Source organism: Panthera pardus, unplaced genomic scaffold (genome assembly GCF_024362965.1).
Source record: "Panthera pardus isolate Hobbes unplaced genomic scaffold, ASM2436296v1 HiC_scaffold_13, whole genome shotgun sequence".
In the NCBI taxonomy this organism is placed as follows: Eukaryota; Metazoa; Chordata; class Mammalia; order Carnivora; family Felidae; genus Panthera; species Panthera pardus.
Genome location: NW_026526688.1, coordinates 162,684,440 through 162,697,201, shown reverse-complemented (window position 1 = coordinate 162,697,201; position 12,762 = coordinate 162,684,440). Strand labels below are relative to the sequence as shown.

General features: G+C 41.9%; 1 protein-coding gene across 4 annotated transcripts in view; it reads right to left on the bottom strand.

Moving 5' to 3' along the window:
• Window positions 1-12,762, bottom strand: part of SCFD2 (sec1 family domain containing 2) — a 400,714-nt gene that overhangs the window by 122,979 nt on the left and 264,973 nt on the right. The window contains exon 6 of one of the 4 annotated variants that reach the window (XM_053901589.1): window positions 545-1,085. The exons of the other annotated variants lie outside the window; for them this stretch is intronic. Within the exon in view, the coding sequence (XP_053757564.1) occupies window positions 964-1,085 (122 nt within the window). The 3' untranslated portion in view covers window positions 545-963. Of the gene's footprint in view, window positions 1-544; window positions 1,086-12,762 lie in introns of those variants that run through there. 4 annotated transcript variants of the gene reach the window in all.

Below are 12,762 nucleotides of genomic sequence, written 5' to 3'. Positions count from 1 at the left end.
TCACCAGGTCATGAGTTGGTGACATTTATCAAGTACTGGCCTGTACCTACAGCTATGCTAATGTCATGGCCTAATTCCTTTATGATGAGGATTTTTCACTGTGGATTCATGGGCTCTTTCCCATGTAAATAAATAACGGAACTGTTTAAATGACATGTTTTCACAATAAATGTCCACTTGTGCCCTTGCAGACAATTCTCCCTTTCCTTCTTGAAAATCTCATCAACAGTAAGTATACTTCTTATTTAACTATTGGGGTTGTTTTTCCCCCCATGTGTTTTGTTTTGTTTTCTCATTCATTCAGCCAACAAAAATCGCTTAGTTCTTGTGTGCTAGATAGGAGCTACTGGAGGGTTAGTCTCTTCACTTTCTTTCTAAACTACTCTTCGGCACTCTACAAAGTCTTAATAAACATTATGTGGAACTTTGGCAGGAATCAGATGGTTTTATAGTATTTACGGTGTGGCTTCCTAGAACAACTTTTGCTGGAAGGTCCTCTGAGATCATCAGGCCCAACCCCTTGTTTATAGATGAGGAAACAGGCTCAAGGGTAAATCCTTTTTATTTAAAAAAACATACTTTCCAATACTCTAAGCAACTTCCCCTGTTTCCCATTGCAGGGAAGGATATTATTGCTTGGATTCTATGCAGTGAGGGATTTTATATTCCCCTCATCTATATGAGAAGGGTTTGTCTCTTCTTCCAGCATAAAATCAAAAAGGTCAACTGAAAAGTGCCTGGTCTTCTGAAGTCACATACAGGGATCCAATATACCAGAGCGCTATTGGGAATTCATCGGTTAACTATTTTGATCAACGCACCTTTATTAAGCCTTGTGCCAAGCAAGTGGGAAGCCCTGAGGAAAGCAAGGCGCACACGTTTTCCCACGTAGTTCCGGGTCATGGAGGGGAGGCAGGCAGAGAAATAGGTGAATGTGTTCACGTTACAGAACGGTATAGGTGCTCAGACGCAGGAACACAGGCTCTGTGAGAGAAGGGAGGCTCCTCCAGGATGAAGGGGACGCTTGCTCTGGAGACAGAGTGACAGTGACTCTTCCAGGCAGAAGGAACAACCTTTATAAAACCCTGGGGAAGAAAGTCTCAGAGTTTTTGGAGAGTCGATATTAGTGGTCCACACTGGTGGGGAGGTAAGAAAGGGATTATAGCTAGAGTCTCTGGTTTTTACCAGCCACACCTAAAATCCAAGCGTTCCTTCCTTGCCTTGCCCAAGTTCAATGTTTTTAAGTGTGGTATGCAACATTATCTGCCTGGCTATTCGCCCTGTAACCCAAGACACTATTCTCTGTTCAGCTTTGCCATACACAAAGGTGCTTCCATTTACTTTAAAAAGGCCCTGAATTCAATCCATCCAGCATTTATCAAGCACCTCATATGCACTACTCTCTGTACTGTGCTACCTCAGCTCTCACAGGACGTAGTTCGGTTGGAGCATGGATCACACTGCATTTGGGCTCCTCAGTCTTCCTTTGAGGTCCAGGGAGGCCGGGTTCAATCCTACCTACTTCTGTAATCCTAGCACAATGCCAAACACAGAATAGGAAATCAACAAAGGTTTGTGAATGATACGTACGTGTTCGGTGGGACCTAGCTCCATTCTCCAAATATAGTTAAGCACACCAAAAAGAAAAAAAGAAAAAAGAAAAGGGTTTCCTACATAGCATGTTTCAATGCAGATGGTAAGTGGACAACCAAAAAATGGTTAGGGGTCCCTGTTTACCGCAAACTAGCATAACTCAGCATTCCCTGCAATTAGGGCACATGCACTATTTCTTTCTCTAAGCTTATAGTATCCACTAGAAAATTTTCCTGGTGTACTGGGTGGCAGATGTTTTGAATAAAAAGCAGACATTACAAGCTAATGATTTAGCAAAACAAACCCAAAGCCAGCAATTCGGGAGGGAGAACAGGAACTATGTCAAAACATCCAGCATTATTACAGGGTCTACTATTTGCTACCTCAGTTTTTCATTAAGCAAAACTCACTATGTTTAAGGCAGTTTTCAAAGCGTAAGTACGGAAAAACCCAGTAATAAAGACTAACCGTATACTCAGATGGTCAGGACACAGACCAAGATTATGGATTTTATGGCTCTGATCCACTACAGTTAGTCCTTAAACACCTATCATTCATGCAGGGTTTATTGCAGACCTACTATGTGCCTGGCATTGCACTATGCCCTGGGAATACATAGGTGAGGAATAAGACAGCTCTACCTTGAAGGAATTTACAACCTGGTAAAGGATACAGAGAAGTAAGTTTTAAAAGACTGCAACTAACCCAGCCTTTGCAGGAAGCAGCATGAGAGTGAGGGCGGGCTTCCCAGGAGAAGCTAGGTCTCTCCAGTGAGTGTTGTCAATCAGCAGGCAGTTCAGATAAGACTTTGCAAACTGACCAGCACATGTTTTCCATCACTATTAGCAAAATAACTCGAGTCAGAGCGCTCACGCTGGCTTATCGTCCAAGGTGGTAACGCAGCGCCGTGTGATCTCAGAAGCTTTGTATTCAGACGACTTCATCAAATAATATTCTCATCAAAGTACATCTGCCTTTAAAAACGTATTAAGTTTGGGGGAGGTGGGGAAATGAAGAGCAAAGTGGTAAAGAGTTTGGATTCTTTCATCTTCCTGCTGTAATAACTTGTTCTGGCCACAAAGAGGCACTCTGGGCTAAAGAATGAGGGGGCTTTTCTTTCCCACTCAACATTCCCTTCTCTTCTCCATGAGGGGTTTTTAGAGAGCAACGGGGGCTTATCTAACACCAGGGGGACCAGCCGCTCTTGTAGAAAGGCAGATGTGTCCTGCACAAAGTACAGATGTGTTTGACTGCGGGGCCAAAATAAATCTTATTTACGCAGGAAAAATTAAATGAAGGCAGAGACTGCTTCTTAACAGAGGGGGCTTCTATTACTAAAAATAACCATTTTTCCACCCGATCACCTCTGGGGGAGTAAGGGAATAAATAAATAACAGACAAAATTAAAACATTCAACAATAACAACGACAACAACAACCCTCGTAAAAGAAAACAAAGCTCCCAGGATAATGAGAACATTTTTGAAAAGGACACACGGCTGGGAGCATGGAAGCAGTTCTGATATTCTCTTTGCTGCTGGTTTTGGATGATCCTGTTCGAACAGGAATCTTCCTTAACCTCCATCCTGAATCAGTCAATAAGCCAGTATCTGTGATATTCCAGTCAGTTGTCATGGAAATCAATTTAATGTCGCAAATTTAGCTTTGTGGTTACCATTCTGGATCATACAGGAGCAGAGAGCAAGAAAATCCTATCTGTCCTGAGCTAACATTTTCATTTCTTAGGGGTTAAGAGGTTAAGAAATATTGGACAAACCATATACTGTTATAATATGCATCCTTAAGAAATATTCCAATCTTCATGTAGATTTTCAAAACTCCACAGGATTTTAATCTAGCTAAAACTCCTGGGGTCTTTAGCCATGAGTGCGCTTACTAAATTTTCTTTGAACTAGACAACGTAAGTGAATTGTGTTGGAAATGAGTAAGAGGTTCTAATTAGAAGATGGTTGAACAAAAACACATACTTGTTACTTTCTGAAACATTTAGTTTTAAATTGGGTTGGTGTGGATTTTTTTTTTTTTTAAGTATCTTAGGGAACCTGAAAACCGCACATCTTTCCCAAGATGGTATTTCAGGACATTAAAAAATGATCAAACTCTTATCCTCCCTCCCGCATCCGTCCCCATTCTCTCCTAAAAGAGAAAAGAAGCAAAAGTTCTTGCATAATATTCAAGTTTGGGTGGGCACCATTGACTAATTATAACACAATAGGCTATTTTCTGCTTCCTAAAAATAAGGAGGGCAATTATCCAGGGGGACGGGTGGTTATGCAATGGTACCACATGGACCACACTTCACCCGCTGGAAGCAAATGTGGAAAACATTTCAATCACATGTAAAAAAGACCAGGAGAGAGAGGATGAATAAAAACATGCTGTGCAAAATAGCAAAGCAACTCGCCCAAATTCCTGAGGATGATGATGATGCTGTTTACATCTATACTAAACATGAAGATAAAATAGTAAGTGATATATGGGTTGTACAAACCTCGATCCAATTTGTAAAAAGTATTTGCCCTTTCTTGTATTTTTTAAAGTTAAACCAGTTACAGTCCATCAGAATAAGGACTTTAAAATACTCAACAATAGTAAGATTAAGTTCTTTTAAAATTAATTTCGGGGGGGGGCACCTGGGTAGCTCAGTCAGTTAAGCGTCTGACTTGATTTTGGCTCAGGTCATGATCGTGTGGTTTGTGGGTCTGAGCCCCGGGTTGGGCTCTGCGCTGGTAGTGTGGAGCCTGCTTGAGATTTTCTCTCTCTCTGTCTCTCTCTCTCTCTCTCTCTCTCTCCCTCTCTCTTCCCCCTCCCCCACTTGCGTTCTGTCTCTCTCAAAATAAATAACTAATTTGGCGGAAAAAATAAAGAGCAATTTGTTATAATATGAAAAGCCCTGGATTAGGAATCAGGAGACAGGATCTGAGGTCAGCTTCACAACGCATGAGTCCTGTGCCCTTGGCAGGTCGCTTTATTTCACTGGTGGATTTTCTGTAAAATGAAGGGGTTGGACCACATGACTTCTGAGGCCCTTTCCAGCTCTATCAGTCCAGGATTTTAGTTCTCATAATCAGACTCTTAGAGTTGTAATGTACCATGACTGGCAAAGAGAATCGGCCAAGGCTACAGGGTGAAGACTGGAGAGGCGACTGGCTAGAGGAAAATTTGAAAACGATTTCAAGAAATAATTGATACAGCTGGTCCTTTACTCAAGTTATTAATCGTCATCGTGCTCATGGCCATATCAATTCTTACTCCTCCCACATTTCTCCATTCAGTCTCCCATCCTTCCAGACCTATAGCTTCAAACCCTCTCCTTTCCTCAAGCCTCCAGGGCTTCCTCCCTCAACCTTGCTGCTGGCGGGCGGCCTGACTTCCTCCTTCACTGGGAACCAGAAACCATCAGGGAGGCCCTCCACCAGTTCCCACCTCCCACCTTACAGGCTCTGCACCTGTGCCCACAATACTCTGACTTCCCTCCTGCTTTGGTGAATAAGCCACCTCTGCTGTCGGCAAACACGGAAAGCAAATCATATGCCTTCTCTACTCAAAACCCCTGAGACCCTGTTCTCATGCAGAGCCAAAGCCAAAGTCTCTATGAAGGCTGACCAGGTTCTTGCTCTGCACTCGGCAGTCTCTCCTCCTGCCCCCACTTGCTCATTCCCAACCCTCTGGCTGTGGTGCCTGGAATAGACCAAGCAAGCCAACGGCTTCGGGACCTTTACATCTGCTGTTTCTCCTACCTGGCAAGTCCTTCCCCTAAATATCAAAAATGCTCACTGCCTTGCTGTCTTTTGGTCTGCTCAAACATCTCCTTTTCAGGGAGGCCTCTCCTGGCCATCCCATTTAAAATGGCATACCCATATATCCCACTCAGTGCCCTCCCTGCCCACTTTCCCTGCTCTATTTTTCTCCAAAGCTATAATCAGCATGTGACATACTCTGTGTTTATGGACTTCCCACACCAGAATGTAAGCTCTATGGTGGCAGAGATTTGCTGGCTACATTCATTGTCCTAAGCCCAGGAAGGGTGATAGCCCCAGCCACTCACATTCATTGAATGATTTAATTGATTTATATGACACTGTTAAGCATTTAAAAACTGGTGAAATTTTGATATCGTTACAGAATAAACCAAGCCTTAAAAACTTAAATCAACTATTATGAATCTATTGTTTGTAGATTTCTGAAATGGAAAAGGATACACGTAGATCATGTACACCTACAGAAAGTTAGACCTAAATCTTACAGTACTCCAACACTGCTCCAAATGACATGAGTTGCAAAATAAGGCAAAATTGCAATGCTCCTGACAAGCATTGCTCCTGACGGCAATAATCCAATGTTCTCACACTTCAGAGGCCAATTTCCTTCTGGTGATTTCTCCCCAATTCATCCTGAGTAGACAGAATCACTCAAGTCAGAGGGATTTATATTCAGTCAATCAATTCTTTGTCAGCAGGAAAACTCCACTGGGCCCATGATGTGCAGGTTTCATGCTTATAAGTTCCTTCATTGCTAGACAGACATTTCTGGGGAAGAGTCCCAGCACACTGACTCTGTAGACCAAACACAGCCCTCCCAAAGGATGCTTAGGACACATAAATATCACAAAACCCATACCTGCCTGACTTTGCTCATTAAGAACTGTGTAATGCGTGTGCTCATGCTGGACACGCCTCAGGTTGTCTGTGTCCATTCTTACTACCCTTTAGACTAAGGGCAGCCACAATAAGTCTTGTTGTAACAACCTCTTGCACTATGTTCTCAAGATGGCCAGTTGTTAAGGAGAACAGCCAATAAAGCTACGGACGCGATAGTCCAGTGCAATGTTCCAACCCTCGCTTGCTGAGGCAAGAATAATACTCAATGCTGAGATGACTGCAGTCACACAGGCTCTCTGACACCCAGATGATAGGAATAAACTGCAGCAAATTTCCTGGGGTGCAGTGTGACTCATATTCATCGGGAGTCTTAAAAAGAATTGTGGCCTTTGACCTAGTAATTCCATTTCTATGACTTTATCCTAAGGAAGTAATTAAAGATAAGGACAAAGATTTATGCAGAAGGATGTGTTCAAAATCTGGAAACAACTGAAACGTCCAAAAATAGGAAATGCTTAAATAAATAATAGTAGCTCTTAAAATATAATGCAACTATTAAAGGGAAATTTTTGAGACTAACTTGATGAGAACTCCTGATATCAAGGTTAATTTGCATTTAAGTTTTATTTGTATAGGTAGGTATACATATATTTATATATACACATGTCTATGAATTGAGAGAAACCTACCAAAATATTTACAGCGATTATCTCCGGTGATGGGCTTAAAGTTGATTCAAAATTTTTGGCTTCATAGTGTACTACCATAAACAGATATGTCTTAATTTTAAGAAAAATACCACTGGACTATCAAGTGACATCATCAGGAGAAGACATAAGGAGTACAAAGCCTGCTTGGATTTAAAGGGGGTGGAGAAACCCCCGCACTTGATAAGCTTGTGATCGTATCTCCGTGGCTGAAATTCTCATTCTCTCAGACGTATCACTCTTGTAAAAACTCACCTCCAAACAAGCTTCCAAAGAAACCAAATACAAGTTTATGCAGCTCTGTTGCTCAGCTGCCCACCCCCATCTTCCTGGCGGGTTCTCTGGTGGTCACTCCTTGATTTAATTTAGATTAATACAGTAGGTCTTAACGTGGCTACCCTGCTTTGGATCGCAAGCAATGCTAATTATTATCATAAAGGACTAGCGACCGGGGAGGTTTAAAGTTCAGGCGAGAGACCGCCGTCTACATTTCTGCTATTTGCCTTACTAAATTACAAGAGTCTGGTGAGTCAATATGAAAGATTCCAAACACAAAGGTCAACCCTGGGCTACTGACCTTCCTGACCCTACCTCAGAGCCAAGAATTGCAATGCCGTTCTCCCTCCCACGCCAAAACCATTAGCAACCAGCTTGTCTTGGTTGATTCTTTTCTTTCACAACTATTTTTGAATAGATAATAGTTTTTCTGGTGCCCACACACTAAATTAGCATGCCATTTCATGACTTTCCTTCACTGTAAAGGCCTTTAATGCATTTGTAACAGTACTATCCTTGCTAATGTTGATCCACATTAATTACATGAAATACTCTCTTTCAACTCAGACTACGGTTCCGCTAAACATTCCTATGGTCTAGAGTAGGTGTAAAAAGCCAATTTACACATCTTGCGAATTCACGGGTCACTCATGCAGAACTAAATAACAGACAAACTATTCAGAACTCTGTCCAGTTACTTTTCAGAAATAATTTTCAGAGAGCCTAAAGACACAAAGGGCAGACACAGGGAGAAGTGAGGCAACAGTCAGGGCTATTCGTGCTTTTATAGTTCCCTATCCAGTCAGTCACCAAGTCCTAGGAATTCCCGTGCAAATAGCTCCAGTTCCCTGCCACTCTTCTGTGCTAGGGTCTAGGTTCCTACAGAGATAAATTCAGATCTCAGAGGAAGATAGCTGTTCCCCAGAGTACTTTCCTTTCCTTCCTGGGCACAAGTGATGTGTACCACTGCCATGCCTCGCCCACAGAGACCTCCAGATGTGACCATAGTAACCAGGCATTGAAGAACATGGAGCCTGGGTGTCTAGGTCACTATTCAGAGAACCAATCACGGATACTTGTCTTGGCCTTTTGATGAAAAGTTGGTGTGGAGGGTCCTAAGGCCAGGGTAGATGGTCTGGCTTTCGTTTGAGTTGAAATTGTGTCCCAGACATTCTTCCTTCCAGAATTTCTCTTGTAGCCCCATCATCGTCTTTCCCTAAACTCAAACTCTGCGTGAACATGATACACTTAAAAAGCGCTTTATTCTCTTAGAAATAATTTCTACCAAGACTAACCTATGTTTCACTTAGATGATGAAACCCTCATAATGTTTTCATATTATGCATAATGTTTTCTAATTAAAGCAGAAACCCATTTTAGAGCCATAAGCATAACTTATTGGGCCATTTAATTGATGATAGACCTGTCAAATGTGTAAGGTCACTTTTAAAGTACGTCAAATGCTTTCAAATGTCCTGTTGGTTTTCCACAATAACAACTCTCAGTTGTTTTTAACAATTGTCTTTAAACGGAGATCTTAAAACCCTAACACCACACTTCCTCTTCCTAACTTTTTATAAAAGGGAAAAGGGTTTTAACTAATTCATTATTTAGAATGGCAACTTTCGCCATATTTTATTCCTATAGATTTAGTTTAAAACTAACAGAGATTACTGATTTTTTTCTAAACTTGCAAATCATCCCCTGAATGGAAACACGCTGTATGGTATGATGGGCTTTAAAAGATACAGTAGTGCCTGTTCTCCTTTGAAGAGTTTGCAGTCGGGTGGGAGAGACAGAAATACAAATAAATAATGGCAATATAATGCAGGATGAAATAAGTTCTCCAGGGGCAGGCGGAGAGTGAGGGTGTTGGGAAAAGGTCATCAGAGAAGGCAACATTGGAGATCCGTCAGAATGTGAAGATGCTGGGGAGAGGAGAGGAAGAGAGATGGTGGGGAAAAGCGTTTCAGGCCTTTTTGACTAGGTTTTTCCTTTCCAGCAAATTTCTTTTATATACTTCAGGAAAATCTTGTTTTGTTCACATAAACAGTGCCGACAGATGAGTAAGGTAGTTGTTCTTCTGTAGTGTCTCTAGCCTTGGCCCTAGAGACCGTCAGACAGAGCCCAGGTGACATCGATGCCAGGCGAGCAGATGGAAACCATTACCGGCCAATTCTAATCCGGTGACTGGATGCCAGCATCCCAATGTGAAAAACGAGGAGGGGCCGTAGGTCCATGTATCATAAAGCATGATGGTTAACGCCACTGGGGACGCTGTCATCAAGTGATTTGTGGTGTTGTCGGAAATTCTACCATAGTTTCTTATTCTTTCAGTTTGGGGGTAGGAAGGATACGATCTCCGGTAGGTTGGGAAAGGAGGTTGCACAGCAAAAAGATGTTGAAAGCAAGTTAACTACTGAGAGGCGCATACAAAAAGGAACAGACAATGAAAAATGTTATTTTCTTTTACTGGGGCCTGAGTTTTTAAAATTGATAGTGACAAGGAATAAGAACACAGTTATCTTTCTGTCTTCTCTACCCGTAAGGTAGCCCTGAAAATGTGCCTGACCCAATGCAAACAGTGCCTCCGAGGCTATTGGAGGCTGACATTAAAGCAGCCAACAAATCCACGAAACCCTGTGTTCTGATTATTTCTCCTGACTTGCTTGGTTTTCTGAGAAACGTATATGTCTATATTTATAGTGTCACAGAGAACTGTGTATCTTTTTTTCCATCTAGCAAACTGGAGGTCAGAAAATTAAGTGAAAATACCTAATCGAGAGAATGGTGTATTCAAGAAAGGTTAGGCATTAGAGCTGGGAGACCTGGTTTTGAATCCCAGTTCTGTATGACTTTGGCAAGTTTAAACTTTTTCCTGATCTCTAAAGGGGGGATTAATTCCTGCCAAACTACCTCACAGGGTAATTTAGAGATCAAAATAGAAATGAGACAATACTTAAGAGACTGATGGGTCAGCTAGAAAAAATGCAAGAGTAAAGTTTTTCTTCTTAACATTAAGTAACAACAGCAAAATAATAATTAGAAACTGTATGTGTCTAGAGACTCTGACATTTTTACTCACTGCTTTATCCCCAGTGCCTGGCATAGTGCCTGGCACAAAGTTGGAGGGCAAGAATTATTTATTGTGTAAGTGATAAAAAATGGGGCCAGGTAAATCTGCAGATTAAGCAGTGCCTTTTGAAAACTACCCAAAAGGGGAAAGAAAGATGCATGAAACTTCTGTAGTACATCATAGGCAACTGATTTAATTTATGGTGCACGTGGGTAGCTGTGTCTTCTTGAGACCTTTGTGCATAGAGAGCCCAACAAATATTTAGATCCACGGGTACATGGATCTAGAAGTGGAATTAGACTCCAGAGAGGAAAAATACTTTCTGGTGACACTACACTTCATTTCAAACGACTAGTTCACTTCCCTACTTCCCGTTCCTTCTTTCTGATTTGAATTTGCTCACCAAAAGATGAGAATTGCTGAGATGAGTGGAAAACTGCAGCTACGGCTCCAGTTCAACGAACTCCCGACTCTTACAGTACATTGGGACCATCGGGACCCTAGTTTACAAAAGCATACTCTGGGAAAAGGAATTACAGACCCATGTGAACCTGGCCCTGAAAATAACAGTGTGGCTACAGGATGTTCCAGGAATCTAGGATACGTAGCCCTTTCTGAGAAGGTGGAGTCTGGGTGGGCAGAATGCTATGACATCAGTCCCCTCTTCCAAATTCTAACTCATCTTTGTTCTCGTGTTTCTTTGTCTGTTAGAAAGCTCTGTGCCAAACGTAGACCAATATCAACTACACAGGACCTTGTGGCTTTTCTTTTAGAGTTTATAGCAATGATTATCTTACCTTTAGCTTCATTTTATTTTCCACTCTTATTTTCTTTTTGCCCTGGCATTACCACTGCTTTTGTAGCATGTTTCTCTGAAACCACTTTGGATCTCTTTCAGCATAATGTTCATAGATGCTACTCCAACTGCCGGTGTGGAGTGAAACCTGATGAGTGTGAACCTGTAGTGTGTGCGCTCCGTCACCCCTGGCCATGGCACACCCTTACCAAGTGAAGTTAGTCACTCAAGGGAAAACTTCATCCCCAACATTGAAAACATCTCTCTGTTCAGGTGGGAGACTGCAGGTGGTGGGGGGGGGAAGCCCTGCTGATGACACGTCCGAGTTCTAGAGTTCTCCTTCCAATGAATCTGAGGCCAAGTTGGAACATAAATGCCACAGTCAGCAAACAGCATTGTTCTTGTGCATGTGGAAACAACCAACCAATGGAATCCTGCTTTCAAGATGTCTGCTTTCATTAAATACTTGCAGCGGTGTTTCTAAAGCCATAATGGCAGGTCTTAGCCTTCATTAGGAAACATGAAGACTTGAAGATTAATTAACCTCCCCAACATGAAGGATTCTGGGCTAAATTTTGGCGCCAAAAGAGTTCTCCAGAGTGGTGATAGCTGCCTCAATTCTTTTCTTATTCAATTCAAAGAGGCTAACAAACATTGAAAACCAAAGGCTTTTTACCTAACATGTTCCAGGCAATGGGGTAACAAGATTTAAAGCCCTGTTTAAAAAATGGCAAGATTGACTTGGAGGAATATATTGAAGAAAAAGATGTGGGGGGGGGTGCGGAAGGTTGAGGAAAAGTGACATAAAATCGCCAATTAATAAATAGTTGGTGAATAAAAGGTTGAATGAATAAATGGTAGGCTAGGACACCATTGGTTCTTTATAAACTCTTAGTTTGGCCTGTTTTGAAGAGTGGCTATCTAATGCCAAACTGGGACCACTACTTCCTGTGAAAATTTTATAAATTTTATTATAAAAATATAATATTCCATTTCCCCCCCCCCCCCCCCAGCAATCACCAATAGTATTTTCATTAAAAGTTTATTTAAAATGCCTATAGCCATTTCCTTTTCCTTCAGTCACTCCAAGTACGGTTCTTAGTTGACCTACGGAATTATGTTACCACAGAAGAGTTCCAGTATCCCTTTGCCTCTGTCCTGTCACCGCTTGAACAATCACACAGTGGCCCACGTTATCCCAAGCCCAAGCAGTTTGAAGATGGCAGTCCTCGGTAACTGAGGCATTAATACAGCTTCTAAAACTGTGGGTTTTTTCCCTCCTCTCAGAATATCTGCTTAGACTCTGTATCTGGTATACTGGACCCACTGGTTATGCTGTGCACCTTATCTCTTCATGGCTGAGCAGGGCACCTGTGACTGATCTATCCTGCGAGCATCTCCACAGCCCTGCTGCATTTGCTCTGCTGGAAGCTTCTATGATTGTCGTTAGGAATCAGAGGAATGGAATGAAAAGGAGAAGGGGGAGAATAGAGGGGAAGGTGGCTTAGCCCTTCTGGGTGGCCACCTCTGAAAAAGAAATCTATACTTGCTCATATAAACACCACACTAAGTTTTTCAAATTCTCAAATCACATTTATACACTTAAAAATATCTTTATTTCCAAGTTGTCCTGGATGAAACACAGATGGGGTATCTATTTTAAACCAGAATTAGAAAATCAACACTAAAGTTA